Source organism: Equus caballus, chromosome 13 (genome assembly GCF_041296265.1).
Source record: "Equus caballus isolate H_3958 breed thoroughbred chromosome 13, TB-T2T, whole genome shotgun sequence".
NCBI classification, from domain to species: domain Eukaryota; kingdom Metazoa; phylum Chordata; class Mammalia; order Perissodactyla; family Equidae; genus Equus; species Equus caballus.
Genome location: NC_091696.1, coordinates 9,787,726 through 9,814,988, shown reverse-complemented (window position 1 = coordinate 9,814,988; position 27,263 = coordinate 9,787,726). Strand labels below are relative to the sequence as shown.

General features: G+C 50.1%; 1 protein-coding gene across 4 annotated transcripts; it reads right to left on the bottom strand.

Moving 5' to 3' along the window:
* Positions 1-3,210: 3,210 nt before the first annotated feature.
* On the bottom strand, positions 3,211-27,048 carry AGFG2 (ArfGAP with FG repeats 2). 4 transcript variants are annotated; one of them, XM_023655347.2, is made up of 13 exons: positions 26,621-27,048; positions 17,422-17,515; positions 16,463-16,578; positions 14,917-15,070; positions 14,179-14,344; positions 12,662-12,787; positions 11,947-11,979; positions 6,738-6,858; positions 6,491-6,573; positions 6,216-6,299; positions 5,133-5,261; positions 4,740-4,825; positions 3,211-4,387 (listed from the first exon to the last, which is right to left on the bottom strand). In XM_023655347.2, the coding sequence occupies exons 1-13, from the start codon at positions 26,839-26,841 to the stop codon at positions 4,328-4,330; spliced, it is 1,473 nt and encodes a 490-aa protein (XP_023511115.2). In that variant the 5' UTR covers positions 26,842-27,048; the 3' UTR covers positions 3,211-4,327. The 4 variants fall into 4 exon arrangements, with proteins under 4 accessions (XP_023511115.2, XP_070086861.1, XP_023511116.2 ...); XM_070230760.1 differs by lacking the exon at positions 26,621-27,048 and adding an exon at positions 26,143-26,535; XM_023655348.2 differs by lacking the exon at positions 11,947-11,979 and having other exon boundaries at positions 26,621-27,041.
* Positions 27,049-27,263: the final 215 nt, after the last annotated feature.

The following is a 27,263-nucleotide window of genomic DNA, read 5'->3' as shown; positions in this document are numbered from 1 at the left end:
TTTGCCCCTTGCATTCTGAGTGGTTTGAGATGGGGCTGGGATTCAGACATTTTACACCCTACTTCTGATCCTTGCAAGGACCACCGACTCATGCTGGGGGTGATGGCGCTGGTCAGTGCACACCCTGCAAGACAAACCAGCAGTTGACACAAGGGTGGGGGCCTTAGAGGACCTTGTGATATCACTTTCATGGCAAGTAAGATATCTACAGGAGGGAGCTGAGGGTTGGGCGGTGAGGAGGGCAATCGTGGCCCCTATTAAAGATGGAGCACCTTTAGGGTAAGGAAGGAGATAGAACAAGAGCACCGAAGCAAGGGAAGCTGCCTCTCTTCTCAGACTGGTCCAAGGGCCAGGGCCACCTGAGCAGGCAGGGCAAGGCCTCCCACCTGTGCCCCTCCACTTCCCAGCCCTGGGAGGAAGGGGCTCCTCTGTGAGCTGGAATCCTGCAGAAGCCAGTTGTGCCATGTGCATGGAAACTAGGATCCTTGAACATCTTTACAAGGGTCATGTTGAGAGTGCAGGGAGCCAACTAGTGAGGATGGGCATCTGGCTAGCAGGCAGGCGGTGCCCAGAGCCCACTCCAGGTGCCTCCTGGTCAGCCAAAGTCCCCCCAACGTACAGGAGAGGTGCTGGGCTCAGGTGGTGCACTGGGGCCAGTGGCAGCCACCACCACTGGTGGGTGTTGGCCAGGGAGAGGCAGGTATGTGATGGATCAATAAGTGGCCACCAAAACAAGTGTGTTCAAGGCCATAGCCTCCAGTGTGGCCTTGACATATGCACCCTGTGCACAGTGGCAGGAACACAAAAGACCTTCCCAGCCTTGGCACTGCCTCAAGGAGTTGGGCACCCACAGGGAGCCTGCCGTGCTCCTGGCCTGGAGCCTTACTCCCCAGGCTTGATTTGAAGCTACCCACAGGAGGGTCTCTTACCTATTCCTTCCTGCTCCCCATCAACCAGGCCACTTTACAGCACCTCAGTCCTTGTAAAATCACAGCTGCTGTCACAGAGACCAGCTCCAAACTACCTTGTGTCATTGAGCCCCTAAGTGCTGGGCAAAGATAAAGCAGGAAGCGGCAGGCACCTGAGTGCCTGGGCTCTGGGCAGGCGACAGCGGTAGAGTGGGCTGGTAATCAGTGCCAGGCGATTTAGCCTGCTGGGTACCAGGAAAAGCCTGGAGCCAAACAACTGGCCTAATCAGTCGCCCTAGCAACGACACTACCCTTGGCCTTACCCAGACAAGATTTATTTTAGCCTGTTGCCCTGGTAACTGGAGTTGCTCCCCAGGGACAGGAAGTGGCAGAACCTCAGCTTGGCTGGGTGAGAACACCTCCCCCAACCTGAGGAGTCCACCTGTGCACCCCCCTGCCAGGTGCAGGGCAGCCATGGATGGGCTCTGCACATTCTAAGTCCCCATGGAAGAATCTTGTTACCAGGGAGAGGAACTTACCGGAGGAGCCTGGGGTGCTACGGCTGGGCTGTTCCCCGTGCCCTCCCTCCCCATCTGCAGGAACAGTGCCATCTCCTTCCTTCAGCAGCCCCTCCCCCGCCCCACCACCATGGTGCAGGCTCCAATGTGGAGGGAACAGAGCTTCCGAGGTCCTGGGGCCTGGCTCCTGCTTCTTCACCCACAGGGGCAGCAGGAGGTGACCTGCTGCAGGCTGGGGCCGAGCCAGAGACTGTTGTCTGCAGAGCATGGTCACAGTGTTGGCCAAGGGAATGGTAGGACTTGGTCAGAAGCCTAGTGGGAGCCTGGGTGAGTCCCTCCGCCCCCATGATGTGCTTGTGGTGGGGTTCAGATTTGTGACCACCAGGCAGGGCCGTGCAGGGCCCGGGCAGGAGGAAGACAGCCCAGTCATTTAGACATTTTCTGTCAGCCCAGGGATTTTTCCATTCTTCGCCTCTCGCCTGGAGAGAGGGGGCCCTTTGGAGGCGGCACTACGGCTGTTCCCTGCCAAGAGAGGCAGCTGCAGTCCTGGTCTCCGTCTGTGCCTAGGGAACTCTTGGTTTTGCTGCCCTGGGGTCGGAGGCTGACCCTGTGTAACTTCTCTGACTGGTTGGTCGTCCTGCCCTGGCCAGTGAGCTGGCTGGAGTCCACGTCGGACAGAGTGACTGGGAGGCGGAACTGCAGGGAGGTCCCGGGCCCAGGCACCAAGCAGTAAGGAGAGCCCTGGGTAACAGCAGGAGCGTGACTGAAACGCAGGAAGAGGCACTGCAGCCCCTGGGCCTCTAGTCTCACCTCCGCACCTCAGCATACGGGCTAGGAAAGGAGGTGTGGGAGGGCTGGGGAAAGGAAGACTGGGCTCCTCCTCCTCCCACACCACGACGGATCTCAGCTTCCCTCCCTCCTTGGCTCTAAGCAGAGAGAATGGGAAACAAAGAAAGGGAGGAGAGAGAGACAAGCAAGGGTGACAGAAAAATACTGGGAGAAGGGGACAGAACATGAAAAACCCGGGAGAAAAGGATGGTGGTCCACCCAGGAGATCCACCAGGACATGGGAGGAGGGCAGAGGCTGAGAGAACAGACACAAGACAGGAGGGGTACTGAGCCTTGGAAAGGTGGCGAGGCCATGCTTGGCTGGGCAAATAGCAGCAGCTGGAGGTATTTCCAGAAAAACCCTGGAACTAAATAAAGTGATAACACAGTCTTCACCTCTCCTTGCTGTTATGCAATTAAAGGTCACGGGGTAGAAAGACCCAGAGAAGTCTCAAGAATGAACAGCTGAAAGGCCAGAGTTCCTGGGCAACGGAGAAAAAGGGAGGAACCTCTCCTGACAGCAAGGCCGAGTCCTGGGCCTCTCCACCAGGCGAGGTGTTTAACCCAAGCTGTCTGTCTTGTCACCACACAAACAGCGCAGACACCACTGCTGTTGACACAACATGCTCAGGTGGAACGTCTGGGGAGGAGCTGAGAATGCACCCAACCCAGGAGAGGGGGAGCTGTAGTCCCATCTCCGCACTGACACCTCCTCCTTTGTCCGCCCCAGCCCCAGTGGCAATCGCCTGCCCCGCCCCCCCCCCCCCCAACTACAGCCACCTGACTCCCTTGACACGCCATCCCATTGCTGACAGGGTACTCAAGTTCAGAGAGGGACTGGCTCTGTCTGGCAACCAGTCCTGTCCTTGGCCAGGCAGCATCGTCACAGACCCAGGCAGTCATGCTGACTGACATGAGGCCCCTTGAGCTGACCCAAAGCAAGACCACGGGAGCCATTTTCTTTTTCTTTCAAATGCAGTTCTTTTCCAACATTGCCAGCAACAGCTTTGGTGCAGAGATTGGGGGCAGGGGAGGCACGTGGAAAAAAGAAAGAAAAAACAGCCAATTGCACAAAGCCTTTCCCTGGAAAAGCCCAGGCTCTGGGGTGGACAGGACATGTGACTGCCCTCCCCCCCACCCCCTGGAGCTCTGGCTTTGCTGGTGGAGGCACAGATGGGGATTCGTCCCATTCCCCATGTCAAAGAGCTGTCTGAGCGGGAGAACGGCTGCATGTGTGTATATCTCTCTATGTGTGTATATATATAATAGCCTATATTAGAAAATTCTCTATGTATAAATATAAAACACCGGTATCCAAACATGACACCACGGCTAACTAAAGTGCTTGACAGGAGCTGGGCACGTTTAAGTATGTCAGTAAAACTATTCATCCTGAATGCCCAGGATGAGGGAGGGAGCTGGGGAAGCACAGCCATGGAGGGCCTCCTTGCCGGGCAGGGGTGGGGAGAAAAGGGTATGCTGGCCCAAGCAGGGCCCCAAGGGCACTCTGGCTGCCCCCACCCCTCCCTGGGCCTTCACAGCAACACCACGCCTCATCTCCACCTCTCCCCTACTTCCCCACTGTGCTTCCCTCCATGAGAACAGTGCTGGAAAGCTGGGCATGGGGAAAGAGTTGTTCCCACAGGGAAAGCCCGTCAGTCTGTGCCCACAGCTTCCTCCGCGCCCAGGGCTGGGAGTGAAGGGAGCACTGTGTATGCTGAGGGCAGGAGAGGAGGAGGATGATTGTCATCATAATGAATAATTTGAGAAATGAAACACCATCACTCCTCGAGGCCAGGCCCTGCCTTCTCTCCTCCTGGGCCTCCTGCCTGGGCTCGGGCTGGAGGGAGGGAGGGAGGAAGCCTTGGGGGTAGCTGACCTGGGAAGCTGCCTTTTATCTGCAAGCCCCAAGCAAAGCATCAGGACCTCTACCATCCCTAGGATCCCTACCCTACAAAATAAGGCCCATTCTGGTCTCAGACGCACAGAAATGCCACAGGCAAGTGGTCACCAGAGCTCCAGGCAGTAGAGGGGCCCCAGAGAGCAGAGAAGGGCCCACCCCAGGACACAGTGCTACAAGAATGGGTTGGTGGTCGGAGGTTTGGAGGCAAATGGGCTTGATGAGGATCCAGTCTAGAAAGAAACAACAACCACCACAAATTGTTAGATTAGTGGAGAAAAGCTGGAGGCCACAGAAAAAATGTAGTTCAGGATTCCTTTCTCCCTCAAAATTACCATGCTGAGGACAGTGGGAAAGTGAGGGAGCTAAGAGGCCAGTGGAGGGGCGGGCAGTGTGGAGGTGACAGGGCCCAGAAGAGCTGAGGCCCATTGCCTAACGCCCTCCTCCCTGGCATAGACCAGGCAGATCTTCAGAGGAAGGGGCATGAGTTCCACCCCACATGGACCTCCTGTCCTGGAAGGATTCTGTCACCAACCCCTAGAGTGAAAGGCCATCCCCCACACACGCCCACACGAGGGCACTCACCATGAAGGGGTTGGTGGAGATGCCCGCTGGCTGGCTTAGTGGCCTCTGCCCCAGCTTGGCTGATCCTAAGTCGCTGAAGGAAGAGCCTGGGAAGCAGGAGCGGACACTCAGTTGCCATGAGCCTGTCCGTCATGCCGGTCCTGACCAGCTCACCCACCCCTCTGCAGGGCAGGCATATCTAGTTCCCGGGGGTGGGGAGGGGGCAGCAAGAGGGGCCTGCCTGCCTGCCTGACTGAGGTAATGGGTGTGGAGCTGAGTCAGAGGACACAGGCCACTGTTGCTTCCCTGCTCCCCCCTACTGGTCCAAAGGGGAACTAGCTCAGATGTCTGGCTCCCTAATATTCCTTCATAAACACACACACAGTCCCTGGGGGTGAGGTCTGAAGCCCTTACCATTCTGCTGCTGAGCCACCAATGTCTGTGTGGGGAAGATCGGTGGTGGGAAGGTGCCGGCAAAGGCTCCAGTGGGTGGCACTGTCTGGGGGAAGCCAGGCCCAGCACTGCTCATCCCGAAGCCAGGCCCTGTGGGGTGAGGAACATGAGGCTCAGGTGAAGCTCTAGAAGGGAGGCTGGAGTACACTTCTTCCTAAATCCTCCCCGTGGGGAAATGGGATATGGTTTTTCCCTAGCCGGCGGTACCCTGCAGAGGTACCCTGAATGAGCCATGGAACTCTTGAGCTTCCATGCAGCCTTCCAGGCTGCCTTCCTCCTGCCTGCAGCGGCTTGTGGCGTGGAGAGCACAGTAGTTACAAGCCAGGCATGGCTACCTACGAAACTGCAGAAACTAAAGAAAATGGTTAGCCCTCTCCGTGCCTCAGTTCTCTCCTCTCTAAAATGGGGACCGTACCTATCTCCCGGGGCTGCTGTGAAATTTAGGTAACGACGCAAAGTGCTCAGCAGTGGGCCTGCCACGTGGGTCAGCTTGGTAGCCATTATTATGCTCTCTTCCTGGCCTCCAGGTTTTTGAGAATGAAAAAAGGGAATGGGGGCATGAGTTTGAAGAGAGAAAAGCAGAGGCTGGGGAGGAGGGTAAGTAAGAGGAGACCACAGGACTCTGGCTGATGAGGGCAGGGAACAAGGGTCATGGTTTCAGGAGGGACACAGAAGGGCCCGAGGCTGGGCTCCCAGAGTGACACTGCTGAGGGCTGGAGAAGTGAGAATGGCTGACAGTACCAGTCACCAGGAAACCTCTGAACTGGCTCAGGTGAGCGTCAGTCTGTCTAATTCTGAAATCCTGACTCTGTGACCTGGGTGCTTCTACTTTTTGCCCACTAGGTGGCCTGGAAACTAAACTGGGTCTGGCCTGGGCTGATAAAGGGTGAGCAGGGGGACTCGTTTTGGGAGGACCACAACTGTCAGCTTAGGCTGCCTGCTGCTCCTCCTGACAGTATGGGGTTGGGGTGTTAAGAGAGAGGCGCGCGGGAGAATTGACGCCCTGGAGAAAGTCAGGGCCAGGGGACAGTCTGGGAGGCTTACCTGTGGTGATGCCATTGGGCTGGAATGGGTTGGTGGAAGGCAGCTGTGGGTGAGCAGCAGGAGCTGTGAAAGGGTTGGTGAAGGCTGCTCAACGTGGAATGGAGGGGGGAGAAAGAGACAGTTATTTTTTTTGTTCTCATTTGGTTAATATTGCGATAACTGAGCATCCCTCTAAATTTTGGTGTGCATCTCTCTCCACTCCCCTCCCTGTCCAGAGCCCCCACTTTCCTCTTGGCTTTGGATCCCCACCCTGGGTCTCCACAAGCAAGACTCACCTCCAAAGGCAAGTCCTGCACTGCCACCTCCACCAGTCGTAGCCGATGGGAGCGTGGGGACCTGGCCGGCCATCCCGAAGATGCTGCAATATGGGGAGAGAAGTCGGCATGCATATCATCCAGCACCAAGGAGACAAGCTGGGCAAAGGACAGGAGATGGCAAACCCTGTCCTGCCGGGCAGGAGGAGCTGAGGTTTCTTGGCTGGCTCTCCTGCTCAAAGACAAACTCCCTGACATACAGACCTACCTGCTAGGGACACCTCCAGCTGACGCCCCGGCTCCCAGGAGACTGCCCATATCTGTGAGGCTGTTGGGCTGACTGGCAGGCGCAAGAGGAGAGGCACCAAATGGAGTCCCCTGGCTGCTCCCTGGGCAATCACAGGAAGTAAAACACGGAGGGCTGGGGTGAGACAGGATGGAAGGGGCAGGAGAAGAGACAGAGGCGAGGATGTGGTGGAGAAGGAGTGGAGTGATGGCATGAGAGGCACCAACTGGCTTCTCTGAGCCAGTCCATTTTCCCAAGGATCACCCAGTTCAGAGGGCTTGTCTCCCACCCAGAATTCTAGGCCACGTGATACTCAGCCTTTCTCGATCTCCCTAGTGCTCAGGGCGCCACTGCTGAGAGAAAAGCCCTTCTTCCTTGTGTCGGATCGTTGGCCCTCCTGCTCTAGTTTGACTTACACGTCCCATTTTTCCCTCAAGAGATAGAAAAATCTGTCCTTTCCTCAAACCAGCATTTCCATTTATGGATAGGTCATATGAAGCGGCAGGTAGAGGGGGTGGAGGAGCAGCTGTGAAGGGCAGAAAGGCCCGAGGACCCTCGGGAGACTCCCATGGAGTGTGGAGATGGCACTGGGGGTGATGAGCATGAACGTCCAGCTATCAGCACTGTTCCTGCTCCCACCTGAGCCACCTCCTCTCAGGAGGCCAGCCTGAGGCTACGAGCTTAGAGCAGAGCCTGGGCACACTGCTCATGGGGCAGGGCCGACTGCAGGGTCCCCTACCCTCCCTGGTCTTCAGGTCTAAAAAGAAAAAGCACAGAGGGCAAGCCACACATGGGAGTTTTACATTACAAAACAGCCCGAGGAGCAAGTCCTAGAAATCCCAAGCAATCTCATGTCACGGGAAGAGGCCCGAGGCCCTGTCGTTTTAAGAAAGCCTCTTTATGTGCGTGTCTACATCTCATCTGTACGGTAGGATCCTGTCAACCACTCTGGGCTATTGTGAGGGTAAAATGAGGCTACAAGCAGTTGAAGGGTTTATTTTTGTGAGTGCTGGAAGACTCATTATCACCGAAGGGAAATGCGCTTTCCATGGCATCTGCCACAGGACAGTGCTCAAGAACTGTATGCTGCATGAACGCTGGAATAGGCAGAGTGAGAAGAACTGGATTCTTGTTGTGGCTTTACCACTTGCTACCCCTGTGACTTTAGCAAACCGTCTCATTCTCCTGAGCCCATTTTTTCCTGCCCTCTTGTACAGTGGCTGTAAAGACCCTCTGAGGCAAGTGAAAGTATTTTAAAATCATACTGATGATAGAAGAAGTTGTTTCCAGGGTCAGAGAAGCAAGACAAGGTCTCAAAGGAACACATGATGGCTGACTCAGATCGTAAACATAAGTGCACAAGGCCCTCAACTCTGACCTTCCCTCACGCTCTGCTTCTCCCTTGAACAAGAGGCCCCACCCAGGGCCTTGGCCTGCGAGCTCCTACCCACCCTCTAGTCTTTACAGAGCCATGTCTTCGGATGGGCCTTCCCTGTCCCACAATATGAATTTGATCCTCGTTTTCCTCTTATAGAACCTTGTGTTTCCCCTTCATAGCACTTGACATATTTGTAGTGAGATATCTTTGGGTTTTTTTCTGCATCAACTGTGTCCCCAGTAGACCAATTCCACTGCCAGGAATTTTCTTACAGATATAACTTGCAAATGTGCAAAATGTGACATATACAGGATTATTAACTGCAGCATTGTTTAACAGCAAAAGACTGGAGCATCCTAAAGATTCTTCAATAGGGGGCTGATTAAATAGATTATGATATGTAATACGGCGGACTATTGTGCAGCTATAAAAAAAGGAATGAGGAAGCTCTTCATGCACTGATTAAAAAAGGCTAACAGTGCTATTAAGTTAAAGAAAACTCAAGGTGCAGAACAATATGTATATTATGCCATAAAATGTGTAAAAAAAAAAAATAGGACACAGGACAACAAAATGAGTAAAGGAAGGCCATAGGCTCCTCTTCCCAGAGGCAGGGCTGTGGAAGGAGCTGAGACAACAGAGACGAGCAGGCGTAAGGCTGCGGGAACATTTTGTAGGACGGGCAACTGTAAGTGTATTTGTGGGAGGAAGGGAATATGCCAGCAGAGGTGGAAAAAGTGGAGGTGAAATTCAGATAAGAAAGCTGATGAGACAAAAGTCTGCTGAAAGTGGGAAAGCATGAGGGGGCAACCGTCCCAAGAGAAGATCCTTTTCTTTCTCAGAGACAAGAAGAAGAAGGAGGGACAGGGAAAGATAAAGTCACGAGGTGGGGAAGGAAATGGCAAAGCCAGGCTGGTTCTCAAATCCACACTGCTCCCTGGCCCCTCAACCCTCAGCCTGGCTTCTTGTCAGTAAAGTTTTGGGCATTTTTTTGAATGCCCCAGAACTCTATTTTGAATCTCCATGCTCTTCCTTTTCTAAACTGTTAGGCTGTATTTATCCGAAAACCATTCTTAAGGGTGTCGTCGCTGTGCTAGGCACTGAGCATGACCGACAGTGACCCAGCTCTAACCTGGAGAAGCTGAGAATCCAGCAGGGAAGACAGGTTCCAAAGATGGGCTGCTTCTTGAGTGCCGGCACTTAAAAGACAGTGTTCTCCTTGGCCACCCTCCCTCCCCAACTCCCAGGCTTTCTGGAGGAACAAGCACTAGACTATAACGCCACTGTGCACACTTGCTCTTCCATCCTCTCCAATGCCCAGGCCATAAGGAAGGCTGGAAAGCCAGCAGGGTGGTGTGGATCTTCTGATTCTCAGGCCTCCGGCCTTTCCCTTGCCTCATTGACTCGGGGTGTATGGAATTCCAAGCGAACACAGCTCCCTGTCATCACTTAGGTCAGACTCTCCTGTCCTGCTCTGGGCCTTCATGCCAGGGAGCTCCCCTCCCAGGTCCTCAGCCCTTCCAGGCTGGGAGAAGGACTGTCCTGCTGTCTGCACTCAGTGCATGTGCTTCCTTGCGGACACTAGAGGGCAGAGCTGGCCCTCGCTCAGGCAGGGTCGGCAGTGCACAGACAGCACATCCTCAGAAAGGAGGCGAGCCAGGAATACCTGGGCTCTTGTTTGCTTCTACACTTCCAGAGCCTCACTCCACACAGCTGGGTGTGTATACATGCCTTATAGCAGTTTCAGGGGAAAAGGCAGTTTTAGAAACCTGCCCTCTCCGTCCTCCCCCTCAGAAATATAAAAATACAACCAGGCTTGTCAGAAGAGACACCCACCTCTCACCACAATCTCCCTACTTTATACCCAGTAGTTCTTTATGTTACACTCAGAAACGGCCCCATGATCACTGTGTGCTGGAAAGTGAATGGGATCTGCCGCTTATCAGCCATTCAAGTTTGGCCAAGTCACTGGCCAAGCTGAGCCAGTTTCCTCAACTCAAAATGGAGTTCTCGGGGGCCGGCCACATGGCCGAGTGGTTAAGTTCGCACGCTCTGCTTTGGCGGCCCAGGGTTTTCCCGATTCGGATCCTGGGCACAGACACGGCACCACTCATCAAGCCATGCTGAGGCGGCATCCCATATGCCACAACTAGCAGGACCCTCAACTAACAATATATAACTATGTACTGGGGGGCTTTGGGAGAAAAAGGAAAAGTTTAAAAAATCTTTAAAAAACAAAATCTTTAAAAAAAAAAGGAGTTCAATCCTCCCTCATGGAGAGTGACACATGGACACTCCGAGCAATGGCAAGAGCCTCACCAGTGCTGGGTGGCTCTGGATCTGGCTGCAGACTGTCTGCTTTTTGTGATAACCAGTCACTGGGCAAATGCTTCATCCCAGGGTCAGCCCCGGATGGCTCCAAGGCTGCCGCCTGCCTTCTCTCCTGTGAAGCCTGGGCCTTTAAAGCTCTCTCTTTAAAGCAATCAGTCATGCTAGAAACATATTTCTGAATGGCCCAACTTATAACCACTTTGTATAGGCTGTTTCCTTTCCCGTTCTGTTTCCAGAACCACTTCCCTCTCACTAAATTGAATACTCCTGTACCAATTTACATTCTTACCAACAACATACCAAAGGACCCATTTTCCCCACACAATACTGGCCATTATCAATCTTTGTAATTTATGTGAATTTAATGTGCACAATTATTCTCTTCTCCTAATTTGCTTTTTCCCTGATTCGTCAGGTTGAGGACATTTTCACATTTTATCTAGGTATTATCTGCTTGTATCCCTTGTCCATTATTCTCTTCTTTCTTATTTATAGGAGTTTAAAAAATACACTATGGCTATTAGCTTTTTGTCTGTTTTCCACATTGTAATGATTTTCTCCTTCTCTGTTTCATGCCTTTAAGGATATGAAACATTATTTTGGGACATCTTTAATCATATAGAACGTGACCTATGCAATTTCTATTTGTTAGAATTTATGGAGATTTTATTTTCTAGTATATGGTCAAATTATAAAAGAGTAAATTTTTTTTTTGAGGAAGATTAGCCCTGAGCTAACTTCTGCAGCCAATCTTCCTCTTTTTGCTGAGGAAGCCTGGCCCTGAGCTAACATCCGTGCCCATCTTCCTCTACTTTATATGTGGGATGCCTGCCACAGCATGGCTTGCTGAGCGGTGCCATGTCTGCACCCGGGATCCGAACTGGTGAACCCCGGGCTGCGGAAGTGGAAGGTGTGTCCTTAACTGCAGCACTACCGGGCTGGCCCTAAAAGAGTAATGTGTTTGGAAATAATATATATTCTGTGTTTTGGTTACAAAGTTCTACTTATATGTCTTAGGTCAAACTTGTTCAAGTGTTACTCAAATCGTCCTCTTCCTTACTTGTCTCTCGAATTTATCTATTAATCTTGTGAGACAGTCTATTCCAGTCTCCTTCTCCGTTGGTTTATTAGCTTTTTATCGTGTCTAATAGTTTTTTGCTTTATGAATTTCAAGGCTACCCTGTCAGTCACTTTAAGTTCAAGATGTGAGAACTTAGTGAATGTAAACTTTTAGCAATATAAAATGTTTCTTTTTGTCCCATTTGAAAAAATTAAAATAAAATAAAAACCAAAGCAACCAACCAGTTCACAGGGCACAGTGGGAAGGCTGTGGCAGAGCAGGAGTCAGGAATTCTCGGCTCTGGGCTAAGCTCTGCCCCATTGTAAAACGGTTAAACTTGAAGGGATCCTTCCTAACCCTAGGATCAGAGGACCTGCTAGGCTCCTACCTTGGGCAGGCTTGGGGGTGGAAGGATAACTTACCAAAGCTGTAACTTCCCGTTAGCATCCGACTGGCTGGCAGTGAGGGTGGAGCGGGGAAAGGGCGGGCAGGTGGGGGAGGGGAAAAAGAGAGAGCGTAAGTCACTGGCTTTCTCCAGCAGATGGTCTTGACCGTGCTCCAGCTGCCCTCCCTTGCTTCCAGGAAGTCCAGATGAAGAGGGGCGGCCCAAAGGTTATGAAGACTCCAGGGCTGGGAGCTTAGAAACCGAATGCTTTAAGGCGGCCTTTAGACTCTCTGTCAACTGCACAACAGAACCAACACAACGCAGAGTTTCCAGGCTTCTGCGAAGAGGGAGGGGTGGGGACTTCTGGAGACTACCTTGGACTCTGACCAGACCTTGCCTTTTGGGCAGTATACAACACAATCAGAGGACTCTAGAGAAAAGATCAGGTCCATTCTCAATTTGTCTAGGACTCAGGTCTCCCTCACTTCCAGTCAGAAATCTAGTGCACAACCTGTACAACTCCTCTGGAATTTCAGCCATCGTCCTTACATGAAAAAAACAGAATAGAGCCCCCTCTGCCTGACAAGAACCTCATCGGCCTCCTCTCATCCTTTCCTGGAGCTTCTTCTCTTTGTCCTGTTCTCCTTTGCACAATTCCTTAGGTTGGTGCAGATGTGAATGAAGAGTGACGTATGGATGTAGACAATTGGAGGCAGTGCAAGAGGGAAAGGAAACCGTGGGGCAGAGTTTACCTGTGGGTGCTGGCTGGGCCTGGAATGGGGCTTGGCCAGCTGGAGGAATGCTTCCAAATGCAGAAGGGCTGGGGCTACTGCCAAAGGCATCGAAGTTGGCAAAGCCCCCATGGGAAGGTGTCTGGCCTAGAGATGGAGGGAATACAAAGGTTATATATATAAAATGTATATGTAATCTATATAATGTATACAAGTTCTAAAGGCCAAAGTCCACTCGATGGGACATCTGCCTTTTCACAGGGTCCTCTTCAAAGGGAGAGGGCAGGGCCCTGTGGCAGAGAGCCAGAACATGCAGGGGAAAGGGGATCTCAGAGGCCTTCAAGTTCCCTCCCTACCATCTTTTATCATTATTCCATGAGGTATTAACATTTTTGTCAGGGCCTAGTTTGGGCAGAGACATGTGATAAAATTTTTTTTTCATGGGAGAAGGGTCTTTTTTAAATTTAAATTTAAATTTTTTTAATTGCAGTAACATTGGATTATAACATTATATAGCTTTTGGATGTATATTGTAATATATTTCGAATTCTGTGTAGATTACATCATGTTCACCACTCAAAAACTAATTATAGTCCATCCCCTCACATGTGAGCCTAATCATCCCTTTTGCCCTCCACCCCTTCCCCTATGGTAACCACCAATCCAATCTCTGTTGCTATGTGTTTGTTTGCCGTTGTTTTTATCTTCTACTTATGAGTGAGATCATACGGTATTTGACTTTCTCCCTCTGACTAATTTTACTCAGCATAATGCCCTCAAGGACCATCCATGTTGTCACAAATGGCCGGATTTCATCATCTCTTATGGCTGAGTAGTAGTCCATTGTGTATAAATACCACATCTTCTTTATCCATTCGTCCCTTGATGGGCACCTAGGTTGCTTCCAAGTCTTGGCTATTGTGTATAATGCTGCAACGAACATAGGGGTGCAAGCATCTTTACGCCTTTGCGTTTTCAAGTTCTTTGGATAAATACCCAGCAGTGGGATAGCTGGATCATATGGTAGATCTATTCTTAATTTTCTGAGGATACTCCATACTGCTTTCCATAGTGGCTGCACCAGTTTGCACTCCCACCTGCAGTGTACTAGGGTTCCCTGAGAGGGGGGTCTTAAGAAGGAAAAAGGGACACTAGATACCACTTTATTTAACTCTCTTTTGGCTACTCCTGATCTTTGGGCAGACACTAGAGGGAATGGAACACATGATAATCCCCCTACTCCCATTTTAATAGAGACGGAAAGAAATAAAAGTGCTATTTCCAGTGTTCTAAAAGGAAGGGCTAGGAGCCCGCAACTGTAATGTGTTATGGTCAAACTCCCAAACATAATCCTGGCCATACTCACTTGACCCCGACCCTCCCAGCCCAATGTTCACAGTCCTGCTGCTTCAGAATGACCCTTGCGTTCATTCGTGTGGAGAGAGAGCCACGTGAAACTTGCTCACCCCAAGGGAGTGAATTCCTTGTGCTATGGGTACCTGTGTGGTAGGAAGGTTCTCATCCCGAGTCCTACTTACCCCCAAAGGCTGGGAATACAGCAAAAGCGGGTGCCACCTGGGGAGCAGCGAAGGGGTCTCCACCAATGTCAGCCAGCAGGTCAGTACTGGCTTTCTTGACTGAGGAGGGAGGAGGTGGCTGAGAGCTCCGGGGCTGGGATATCCGAGACTGAGACTGATTGACAGACTTGGAGGAGAAGGCATTACATAGAGCAGTTGGAATCCCAGACATGACCCAGGCCCCTGCATGGCTCCCCAGGCTGCCCCCAGAGAGGCAAGCGGAGAGAGAAGAGAGGGAGAAACTGCCCTCAACCGAGAGGCTTCCTGGGCACAAGCTGCCTTAGCCCCTCTCATACCTAATTCCTCTGTCTTCTCAGTACACCGGCTCCTAGAACCACACATTTGAGAACCTATCAGTCAAGGTAACCACGAGATTTACAGGGATGTCACCCAATAGTCCCCTTGGAAAGGTTACCTCCTCATCTTTCCCAGGTGCTTGAAGCAGTGTCCGAGCCCCTTAGGTGTTTCCATGGAGGAATGGTCAGGTTTGAAGACGATACTCTGACTTCCCTAAATACCACTTCCTATTGGGTTCTTTCTTCCAAAAGATACGATTCAAGGTGATAGATGCAAGACATAGGTAACCAGCTCACACCTGCTGTACTGCTGTCTGCTAAGTACAGGGGATTTGATCTAGGAAACTGACAGCCCCGTCTCCCAAATCCCCAAGTAATCCTGAAGGGCAGATCTGAGAGTTACCTGGCTCGAGGTGGAGGCAGCAGCTGAGAGAGACGGCACAGGATCCCCTAGAAGTGTCCGCAGGGGCTTCCCTTCCGGGAGGGAGCCCTGGAGAGGGGTGGTGGCACTGCCTTTGGTGTAAGCGGGCCCCTTGACTTGGTCTGGGGGGACATACCTTTGAGAAAGAACAGTTAGGCTGAAAGGAAAGGGGTAAAACCTTGGACCAGCCTCAGGTTAGGCGTTTGGGAAAACAGGTTATGGCAGTCAAAGTCCTTTCTCATTTTTCCCTACTAATTCTCTTTTTAAACTAACGGGAATTTAGCAACTCAGAAAGGTTCTGCCTATCTTGAGCTTCCCCTTTACTGTCAGATGCTCATTTTTTCTGCAGGAATGTTCAGTTTGCTCTGGCTTGTGTCTATTTTCCCTTCCTCTCTCCCTCCTCTTTCTGACACGTGAAACCATTTGGGTTTCAAGCAACAACAGCTGCAACAATGCTGATGGACAGGTGATGCTATTTTCCAACTTCCTACTCAAGGTCCTCCTTTTTGTTTCCTAGGTGTTTCTTCAGATTCCTCCTTCTCAGTCCCATAGAAAAAGTTCCTGCCGCCTCATCTTCTAAGTGCTCACAGTCTATCCTGCCAGCTCCTGCTACTTCTGATAAAACCCCCTTCCATTACCGTGTATGGGGTCTCTACTCTGAAAGTATCTTCTTTATCCTGAGGACACCTCCAGGAGGGACTTGAAAATGCTGTTTTATCCCCATCAATCTCCTTGCTCTCTGCATTCTCTTCACCACCCTATAGTTACCCCACAACATGCACACACCCCAGAGATCAAACAATAGGAAGTGATACTTGGGGAGAGAAAAGACAAGAGAGAACAGAGATGTTGTTTTCCTCATCAGGAAAATGGAATACACGTAAATCATGAACGAAACAATGAGTTAAAAGCATAAAGCTATAGGGCCAGCCCGGTGGTGCAGCAGTTAAGTTCGCATGTTCCGCTTCAGCAGCCCAGGGTTTGCCGGTTCAGATCCTGGGTGTGGACATGGCACCACTTGGCAAGCCATGCTGTGGCAGGTGTCCCACATATCAAGTGGAGGAAGACGGGCATGGGTGTTAGCTCACGGCCGGCCTTCCCCAGCAAAAAGAGGAGGATTGGCGGCAGATGTTAGCTCAGGGCTAATCTTCCTCAAAAAAATTAAAAAAAAAAAAAGCATAAAGCTATAGGACAAGCGCTTCCAGCCACCTCTTTCCATGTAGGAGATCAGCTGAGCTATAAAAACTAACCCACACTCCCACAGGCCTAGCTCTCCCTCCAATCACTCTACCGTCTCCCCAAAAGAGGGGATATCAAATCTGCAAGGCTACTGATCAAGAAGAAGTTGTCCTTTCATGTAGCTTTGTTATTTTGAAGTCAGAATTTAGCCCTAATTGAATTGGCGTGGAATAGACTCAGCCCAAGGCTAGCCTTTGGGAGAAGCCCCAATTTGACTCTGGAAACTGACTGTCAGATACAGTATGCTGTGGATGTATGTCTCCACAGCAATCTCTTTCCTCCTCCTTACCATCTCTTCTTCTCATATTTTTCCTGGAGAAACTCCTTCACCTTCTGAGGATCCCTGGAATCTGGTATTAAAGATGTCCGAGCATCAAAAAGACCCAGCCAAATCTTCCTGCAAACCTAAAGGAATGGAGTCAGGTGACAGAGGAGTTGAAGTAGAAAGCATGAAACGGCAATGATCCCAATTCCAATTTCTTCATCAATCACTGTGTACTGAGTGTGGGCACAGCGCAAGGATCTGGTAGACCTACAAGAGAGACAGGATCCCTGTCCCCACAGAGCTGATCATCTAACGGGAGGTCATGCCTTAGATAAATAAAAATGAATTTATAATTACGTATTGTGGCACATCTTGTAAAAGAAAATGGGGGCCATGAGAATTATGGGGAACTAAATTTGGATGGGGTTGGGTTCAGGGACAATGTTCAGAGCTGTGACTTCCAGAACACCCTCCAAAGGCCCTTGTTTGCACCCTCCAAGTGAGCCAATCACTGTAAGCTTGGGTACTGCTAACACCAAGGATGGCAACTTCCCACCAGCAGATTTAGCTGGGAAGGGGTTTAACTCACTTTCAGGTAAATGACATGGACTAAACCTGGGTTACTGACGCTCCGGTCAGCTGAGCTGGCTCCAGGAGATCTTCCTCAGAGGGGTGGGCCCAGTCAACTCTGCATGCTTCTCAACTGGAGCTCTACCCATTTTCCCCCTCGAGTGCCCAAGGGCAACCCCCTACAAAGATTTAGCTCCTTCCCCTGATTCCTCCAACAAGGGGCCTAGACAAACCATAATTTGTATAACTAAGATTCCGTAAATATACATGAGACTAGAAATCTGACATACTAAAAAATAAGAGGAACTTGACTAAAAAGGAAATCTGTAAGGTTTTTCTATAATCTGGAGGCAAAGCTCTGAGGGCAGATATGGCAACTCCAGCATGTAACCACTCTGTCAGTGGCAGCTCACCTCATTCCCACGGGATTGCAGGAATACTACTTCGGGCTCAGTGAAAGTTGTCATGGAGATGGACTTGACTCGATGTGGGGGGTTCAGGCCTCTCCTGTGGGAGAGAAATGGAAAGAGAAGTATAACGCAGTTAGCACCGCAGGTCTGTTTATGGGAGGAGGGGGAGGGAGAAAGAATAAAACGGCACATAAATTGAGCTCAGGTAGAACTCCCTGCCAGAAGCAACTTCTAATTCAAGGAAAGGGAAATGAGAATGTTTTGGAGGCTTCCAATGAGAGCAGGAAGGACAGAGTCAGGGACATAGTGTGACCCCTGTCATTCTGGAGAGGAAGGCAGCACTTGTCCATCCAGAAGCCTCCTCGACCTTGGCTCAGACCCCAATAGTTCAGGGCTCAGCCTGCAAGGCAGAGGGGTACTTCTGGGAACTCAGACGTGCGACCACTTCCCATTTCCTGCTTTCTTGTTTCGACCGACAGCACACCCTCAAGGTCCCAGAGCCCATGAAGACACACAAATCCCTCAAGCATGAGGAAAGTAAAAAACAAAGGCCCATAACTATTCCTGATTATACTAACAAAGGTAAGATTTGGAGACAAAACCCAGAGTCCCTTGGCTGGCCGCCCCTCCTCTTGTCTACACAGAAAGCTGGCATAGGGTAGGGATGCAGAGGGCCCCTCTCTTTTAGCAAGAGATCTCTGGGAAAAGAAATACTCCAGACTTTCTCATTGCTAGATCTTTTAGCGAAGCAGGAGGAATTCAGGTTCGACAATGAGATATGAGATTGGCATGAGTCAGGAACATATATCCCGTAGTGATGCTTTTGTGCCAGCTCTGGGTGTTCTGTTAACTCCCTGGGAATCCAGTTCTGCCCACAGAAGCCCTATGGAGATCACAGCAGAGAAGTCTTCCTCGCCCCCACTCAACTGCCCTCCGGAGTGTTCTAGCAGGGGAAACCTGGGGCCAAGCCAGGCAGGGTTTCATAGGTTCCCCTTTCTTTACACCTGACAAATAAAAATGGCAAGCAATAGGGGCTGGCCCCGTGGCCGAGTGGTTAAGTTCGCGTGCTCCGCTGCAGGCGGCCCGGTGTTTCGTTGGTTCGAATCCTGGGCGCGGACATGGCACTGCTCATCAAACCACGCTGAGGCAGCGTCCCACATGCCACAACTAGAAGGACCCACAACGAAGAATATACAACTATGTACCGGGGGGCTTTGGGGAGAAAAAGGGAAAAATAAAATCTTTAAAAAAAAAAAAAATGGCAAGCAATAGGATATATTGGAGAGTATGAGGAAGCCATTTGGTATAAACCTAATTCGGCCTGACCTTGTCTTTCCAAAAGGGCCTGACTGTGGCTGTTGAGCATGCATTGTATATCTGCTTGAGATATTCCCTATGGCAAGAACAAAGGCCCTTGAGATAAAGGTACAACTTCCCTCCCCCTGCCAACGTTGGCATTCCCTTAAGGATTAAGCATCTTTCCTTAGGCTAGGAATTGATTGCTGAGCTCACCTGTGACCACCCAGCTCGAGACAATAGGCTTGCCTCCTGCTTGCCCTCTGACATAGCAGACCCACTACCTGCTGTGTCCATCAAGCGCTGTGCTGACAGGGCAATCTTGTGACTATTGTGGGAGGGACACTTCAATCATATGTGAATCCTCCTGTATGGGGGTATATAACCACTCTGTATACCTCACTTCTTTGGTGCCCTTTCTTCCTTTGGGAAGAAAGGCCCTGGGCCATGGTCCTCAGATTTCAGCTCAGAATAAACTCACCCAAATTTTCATGGATAGATTGGTTATGGATTATTTTCGTCGACACACCTTACGTTTTACTCTGGTCTAGACCTACTGCCCTCATCAGAAGAAAACAAAACCGGCTGCACCAAAACAAAGAAACTAGCCCCTGGGACTAGGAGCAAACGACCACAGGCATATGCGGGAAAGACAGTCTCAACTGCTGAGGCCTCTTCAGACGTTTATGCCCCTGGAAAACATGGGCAAATCAAGATGTGAAAATAAAAGTAACTCAACAGGGTCCTAGGTGATGCCCTCAGGAAAGCAAAGGGAGAAGGAGGAGACAACAAAATTCACCAAATGGAAATCTCAGAGAAAGATAGGGAAAACACACATTCACGCTTGCAGGTGTACACGCAGAATAAAGGCACCCTGCCAAGCCTGGAAGCAGGGCAGTGCACGTGTTAGTGTAAGTGAAGGCGGCGGGGGCAGGGGGCAGATGACACAGCGCAGAGGGAACAGTGAAGGGCAGCAGCCCTTCTGGATAATAAATGACCCATTACGGGAATCTAACAAAGGACAGGACACTGGAGGCTACAACTGAGGGCAGTTTTAGCAATTCTGCTGCTAGACTTTTAAGTAAAGATACCCCTTTAAAAGACAAGCAATATCAAAGAGGACTCACGGCCTGAGGAAAGATAAGAGCAGGGAAAACCAAAAGCAAGGCTTTGTTACTACACGTCAAACAATAGCTCTTCAACTTGATCTGCCCTGAAGACTCTCTTCTGATCATATTTCAGAGGTATTCCAGGTTTCTCTCCTAAAGCCTCCCTTACTAATGGCTTGGTTTTGTCTAGGTTTGAAGTCTAGACAGCCGCTTTTATACTCTTTCCCTTTCCTTTTCTCCCCTTAACCCCTAGGTCTTCCCCCTCACAACACCAGGCCTTTCTGAGGTCTAGCCAGAGCAGACCTCTCTGTCCCCAGGATCCCAGTCCTCTTCTTCACCTCCCACTACCAAATATTTACTTTGCCAAAACACAAGGCATTGTGCTGGGCACTTTGGGTGATACAAGAATTATAGGACCTGGTCCTCGATCACCAGGCACTTGCTTACAAGATGGACCCAGGGAACTTCTGAATGCAGTAGGGTGCCATTTAGGCACACAGATGGATCAGCGAGAATGTGGCACCAGGATGCAGCAGTGGGGGAAGGAAGAGAAATGGTTATGGGAAAAGTAAAATGTATTATGTTTACACAAAGCGTATCACAAAAAGGTCATTGACATTTCCTGAAAGGACAACCAGGAACTGTTAGCAAAGCGTAAACAGGGAGGTGTGCTTCCTTGTAGGTGGAGGGGGAGGGACCCGGCCCACACATCAGTCTAGAGGGGATGCTCAGAACAACAGAGGTTCCTACGGCTGAACTTGGACCGGAAAGTTTATTTTTGGAGGGGGAGAGGTTAGGATGAAGGGAAGGAAGAGCAAATAAGTGATTTAGGTGCTTTGGGCCAAACGAATCTGACGGAACAGGATGTTTCCGTAGCACAGTACAAAAGGCAGTGCTCTGACCTTGATGTCTGTAGACTGGATTATGTATAACCAGAGCCACAGTTTGGGGGCAGGGAGAATTCTCGACAAGGCAAAACTCTGCAGCCCAGAAAGAGGGCCTAGTTACATGGCCTATGAGTCAGAGCATTTGCTTCTGAATCACAGAGAGGCCACTGCTGCTGAGAGAAGCAATTTAGAAGCAAGAGCCCCCCTCCTCTAGGAGTGTTGCTTTCCGCTGGGTACATACCATGGTCATGCAATGGGCCAGATATGAGTCACTGGCCTGGAATCAAACAGACCCAACTCTCCAACTTGCACCCAGTCTGCCCAACATAACTCTCAGGTCCTCCCCAAAAGAAGAAGTGAGAGCTAGAAGGAGGCACTGCCCTTCAGTTATCACAGCAAATCCATTCTGTTGTTTCTACCAGGAGGTGCTGGGGAAATATACAGATAAATTTATTTGCCCAGAATAGGGCAAGTTTTTCCAAATGAAGGCAAGTGCATTCCTAGGACCCAGGCCTTCAGCAGAGCCATGATATCTTTTTCACAGGGCACCTAAATGGTATTTGAAGTACTCTGAATCACTCTTTGAAGTACGCTAAATTGCTTGGCAAGTGCAGCCATGTGCAGAGATCCTAAAGTCTGCCCAATTCTCTCTCTCTCTCTCTGCTCTCCCCTCCCTCGGGCTCTACTAAGCATACTACTGTTTCTACAAATATCACACCTTTTGTTTCTCTGTGGTCATCACCCTCAAACTGGCCCATATTTTACTTCTATCTTGCTTAATAAGATTGAGCTGAGCTCAAACTTGTTCAGCTGCTCAGATAAGGAGGTTCTGCCAGGTCAAGAGTGGAAAAAAACAGTTCCACCCAACACCCGAGTTCTTTCATTTGTGCCAGATTTGGACTTGGGAATTCCTTACCTCTGCATATTTGTGTTTAAATTAATATACCCCAGACTGCGTTTCTTTGCTCCCGGGATTCCATCCCTCTGCCTCTGAGCAGCATCCAGCTAACCCTGGTTAGCTCTTACCTTGGACCCAAACATCACCAAGAAGAGTCCCTATTACAGACTTTTAATAGTCCCTAATAGGAAGGCTCCCCTATTATCCTGCTCCAGGGTCAATTTCACTAATTTTAGGAAACTTCCTCCTAATCTAAATTCCCCTGCTTCAATCTATTTCCTGTAGTTCTTCCTCAGTAACAATGATAAACAGCTGTTGTCTCATGCAGAGCCACGTAGAATCCTGGCACTACCAGCTGCCCTCTTCTTCAGGCTCAATATAAATCCTTCTACATTTTTTTCCTTTCTTCTCATCCCTTTGGTAATTTATTATTTTCTTAGGGGCTTTTCAAGTCGTCCAAGGGCCCTGTAGGATAGAGTGCCTAAATGTGTAATTTACTGAGACTCTGTCCACCTCTGCCCAGCAGAGGTGAATATGAAAGGTGAGGTTGAGGGGATGGAGGAATGGGAATAAAATAAAGGCAAGGGACATGTCTACTTCTCCAACACAGAGAGATGGAAAAGTACTGAATTACTGAATAACATACTACACCCTTCCTTCCATGGAGATAAAAGTGCTTCAACTAGGAACCACTACTAGTGAGCCAGACAGGGAAACTAAGGCACAAGGAAGGTAGGAACTTGTCACTCATAAAGAGATGTCAAGCACATCACTTGACACCCAGCCCAGAGCTTTGTCCACCTTAATCCTGACTTAGTCCCATTATCAGAGTAAAGTTGTGCAGAAGGAGAAGAGACAAGTATCCACTATTGAGACCTAAAGGACCATGGATTAAAAGATGGACCCAGGGGCTGGCCCCGTGGCCAAATGGTTAAGTTCGTGCGTTCCGCTTCGGCGGGTTTTGCCGGTTCGGATCCTGGGCACAGACATGGCACTGCTTATCAAACTGTGCTGAGGCAGCATCCCACATGACACAACTAGAAGGACCCACAACTAAAAATACACAACTATGTGCCGGGGGGCTTTGGGGAGAAAAAGGAAAAAAAAAATCTTTAGAAAAAAAAAAAAGGATGGATCCAAACAGCGGGGTCAGAAAAGCAGGTCACATACTTTGCTGAAAAAACTGGGTGTCAAAGGTAGTGTCCATCGCTGATGTCACGAGATCTCAGGCCTCAACATCTATTTTCTTTCTAAAGAAAAGCAGTTTATCCATTGGGGCATCCAAGTGAACCAGAACAAAAAAGAACATTTAAGGCACTGCTTTGGAAATAAATCCTTTTTAGTGGCAATCTTTATCCCATCCTAGCTTCAAATGGCAGATTCATTCTTTAGTGGAAGAGTTAGAAATGTAACTAAACAAACAAGCACATGTTTATACTATGGAAACTCAAAGGATCTCTATCCAGGTTAAGGAAATAAGCTTTTGAAACAAAACCAAATGAATAAAACTAGGTCAAATTTGGGACCTACAATTATGACAGCATGTACGTAAATTTAGAAACAGCAGAAACTAGCAGCTTCTCTCCCAGGCCCTCACACCGAAGCTGTGGGTTTTTGCTACAGCTGAGAAAATATTTCTCATTTAAAAACAGAGAGTGAGAATGAGTTCACACATGCAGGGATGAAGGCACAGTCATACCCACCCGCCAATATCAAAATCTGAATTTCTCTTCAAATCTTGGGAAATTCAACTTTGTCTGGAACAGTCAGTTTTGCTCCATCAGCCAATCCAGCCAGCTGGGAACTCTGCTCACTGCCCCTAGAATACTCCATTCCACTAAGAGGTAGACATATTTGTAACACACTCAAAATTCAAAATAAAGCCAGTCCTGCTGTCTCCTTTCTCTGGCTATGGTACTTCAATTCTTCCCCCTCAATATCCTCTTCACTTTAACAAAGAGTATTTCTTCTCTTTTCATCATCACACCTCAATATGAATTCCCATCACTCTCTAGGCCATGCTGAGCTTTATTTCACTTCATAGCACTTATCACTACCTGCAGTTATATATTTAATGATTTATTTCGAGTCCGTGGCCTCCACTAGGACATAAGCTACATGAAGATGGGTACTTTGTTGATTTGTACACTGCCTGATCTCCACTGCCTAAAACAGTGTCTGGGGCTTGACAGGCACTCAGTAAATATTTGTTGACTGACCGACTCAGTGAATGTGCAGGCTCTTGGCCTACCACAATTTTTACTTCCAAGCACCACAAAATCCTAACCTATGGGCAATCAACCATGCAGATTTAAGATATTAACCGGTGGATGTGTCACCGTGGAGCCATGCCTCTCCTCTGCCGGCTGGACTGTGTGAGCTCCCTCCTCACTCTGCAGCCAGCAATAAGCAGGCCCCAACTCACACACTCTGCCTAAGACCCACCGGCCAGCTCCCAGCCCTTTCCACAGTCCATCAGAGGACACAGGTAATACTTTAGGACCCCTTTAAAAGCTCTATATGCCTTGCCCTAGTCCATGCTAATTAGAACTCCAATTAGCAAAAGAGAAGCACCACCAGAACCCAGGCAGACAGGCACAGCCGGGGGAACTCCAGCTTTCTTGCAGAGTTTCTTCTGATATTCTCTCTTTATAAGCTCAACATGCCTTCAGTTCAGCTTCATTGAGTGGCGCAGCCTCTGGATCCTTCACTCTCCTCTCACCTCCTGCTAACAAAGGGTTGGCCTAGCTCCTTATTTCCCAACCACCAAAATGTGTTCCCTAAAGTCTACCACCTTGAGAATCACTCCGAGTGATTCTCATGATGCTTTACCAAAGCACTAGGCAAAAATGTCCTCTCTAGATCTTGTGAAACTAAAACAGGATTCCTCCTACTTAGTCCCAAGGGAACTTAAGTTCCTAAGGAGCTAAGCCCCCAGTTTGAGGTACACATATCCCAGAGACAGCCAGGTCTCTCAGGATACTTCTCTAACAAACTAATCAATCTTTAGGCCATAGTTACCTCCACGCAGGGTCTGCCCAGATCACGGGTGTTTGATTTTTCATTAATGAAATCAACAATAATGACCACAGGGGAAAGCGGTAAAGTTCCACAAATTGTGCACCGATATTTAAGGAGTTAACTTTTCCAGCAAAAGAAACCAGGTTTTTAGTGTGTCCCAGATCCCTTGGCCCTCCTTCTGGCCTGATTGAGGGATATTCATTATAGCAGGGAAATGTTATTTATGGGAGACTCTAAATCAAGATCTATAAAATCACGATAATGATGTCAGCACTTCTCATTTATTCCATGTTTTATCTTTCATCCCATCACAGCTAACCATGGGAATGAAGTAACACTGCTCCCTAACATTTTCATCTTACGACCTAGACTCTGATACACAATCAACTTTATTGCCCTGCTTCCCTTTACTTCTCTCCAGACTCCATAATCAGATTTTCCTTTTAACAGCAGGATCTTCAGGAATCTGCTCTCTTTCTACTTTATGCTATAAATATTCCTATTTTTTGCTCCTGCTCCCCTCAGAGTACTTTGTCCCAGTCTCAAGTCTCTTTTTGCTTCATTTGAGTTTCCATCTCAACTTCTGACACATTCTTGCTTGGAATCATTGTCCCAAGAGCCATAGCGGCTTTTCCTTAGACCAAAGTCAAGTCCATCCTCACAACACACAAGTGAGGTTGCTCACAACACAGAAGTTTGGCAGAGGAGGTAAAAACCGAATAGAGAAATCATCCTAAACTGTATCTTAGGAGCCCCGGATCTTCATTTCTGGTCTGCCATGGTCAGAACTAATACCAAACAACAAATGCTGAAAACAGCAACCCCATATGGCATTGGGTAAGTTACTAAACCTCTCTTTGCTTCTGTTCTCCCATCTGTCACGTAAGAACAATACTGCTCCCTCCTTGCTTGGCTCCTAAAGGGGTAAGAAGAAACAAGGAAAACGCTCCTTGTTAAAAAACAAACCAAACCAACAAATGAAGGTATTAAAATAATACTAAAAAAGTCAAAATAAATCCCTTGATAAATTTATTAAAAGTAGAGACACAGGCCTGGTATCAAATGTTAATCATGCATCTAACCAAATAATTCCCTAAGGAGAAAAATGCTTACTACTATATAATCAGAAATCCAGGCTAGATCGGTGGCTCTGAATTAGCTCAGGCATGACCAGGTACAGTGCCAGAGCCAAGCGTAGCACTGCAGATCATACAACAAGACTCCCCCAAATCTAGAATGAGTTGCGGGATGCCACTACCAGGATCCGGCCATGGCAACTGGAAGCTTAAAGGTGTAAACTGTTACACTTAAGGGATGGCTCATCCAGATCCCCAAACCTTCGGAAAAGTTAAGCTCTCTAGGAGGGCAACCCGGCAGCCCTCGCCTCTTAGATTTGTAAGAAATCTGCCTCTGGGTAGCCTTCCAGGGCCCTGCAAGATTAGGATCTGCACCTGAACACTGGAACCTGCTTACCTTACCTGCTATCTCCATGTGTCAAGCTGGGTTAACTTACCTGTTTTAAACTGGTTCTCCATCTCACACTCCAGGAGAGGCACAAGCCAGAGGGAAGAAAGGGACACCTTCATCTTGAGCCCAGCTGGTCCCCTCTCTTTCCTTTTCGCCCTCCCCCGACGTGAAGTTCCCTTTCAAGGTGCATGTCATTCTCTGGCCCTTTAAATCTCTATCCCGCCCCCCAGTTCCCTTCAATTCTCCCCACTTTCCGTTCGCCTCCCTTGGGGAGTTTCTCCATTCCTCTCTGCTGTCCTTCCCTTCCCCTGCGACGCGACTCCCAGGGTGTCTTGTCGCCTCTGCCCCTGTCCCTGCCCCATGACACCTCTGCAGCAGGCGGGCCTCTCGCCGCATCCGGTGCGTCCCCGGCCTCCGCGCCGCCCCCCACCTCGGCTCTGTCCCTTCGCCCCGGGTCCCCGCTGTCCCCCGCGCCGGCTCTCGGCCGCTCCTTCCGGGTCCTGCCCCCGCGCCGGTCCACTCACAGGAGGCCGGAGCAGGTGGTGCAGACGAAGCTGCCCACGGTGATGTCCACGTAGGTGACCCCGCGCTGGGCGCACTCGAAGCAGTGGCGGTTGCCGGCCTGGCTGCAGCCGCCCAGCTCCCGCACCCGGCGACACCACACCTCCGAGGCCGCCTCCGCCTCCGCCTTTCCTCCGCCGACCCCGCCACCCGGGCCTGGGCCCTTCTTCGCCGCCATCACCATGGCTGCCCACGCTCTCGGGCCTCCTCCCCGCAAGGCAGCAATCGCCCCTTCAACCACTGCCGCCTTCCCGCCTCCTCAGCCGCCTCCGCACGCCCGGCTCCCCTGACAGAAGCTCAGGAGCCGGTGGCGTCCGGGCGACACTCCTCAGCCCCCTGCCTTGCCTATCCTGCACGCTGATTGGCTAGTCTCCACCCACCTCCTCACTCTGATTGGCCCGACGTTGGACGGCCTCGAGCTGCGGGAGCCGCCAACACCACGCCCCACTGCCTTCAGCCCTCAGGCCTCTCCCATTGGCCCGCAGAAACCCTGACCGCGAGAACCGCGCGTGCCCTCGCCTTGTCCCCGCCCCCTCTCGCCACTGCCTCCACGGCGGCCCGCCTCCCAGATGCGATTGGTGAGTCCTCGGGACTCGGGCTCCGGCG

What these genes read in the sequence shown, in the direction of transcription:
- AGFG2 (XM_023655347.2), bottom strand. Translation starts at nt 26,841, where the DNA reads ATGGTGATGGCGGCGAAGAAGGGCCCAGGCCCGGGTGGCGGGGTCGGC. An exon ending in CTGCCTCCACCTCGAGCCAG is followed by an intron (nt 14,345 to 14,916) that starts GTAACTCTCAGA and finishes TTCTCCTCCAAG; the next exon opens with TCTGTCAATCAGTCTCAGTC. An exon ending in GGTGGCTCAGCAGCAGAATG is followed by an intron (nt 4,826 to 5,132) that starts GTAAGGGCTTCA and finishes CCTGCTTCCCAG; the next exon opens with GCTCTTCCTTCAGCGACTTA.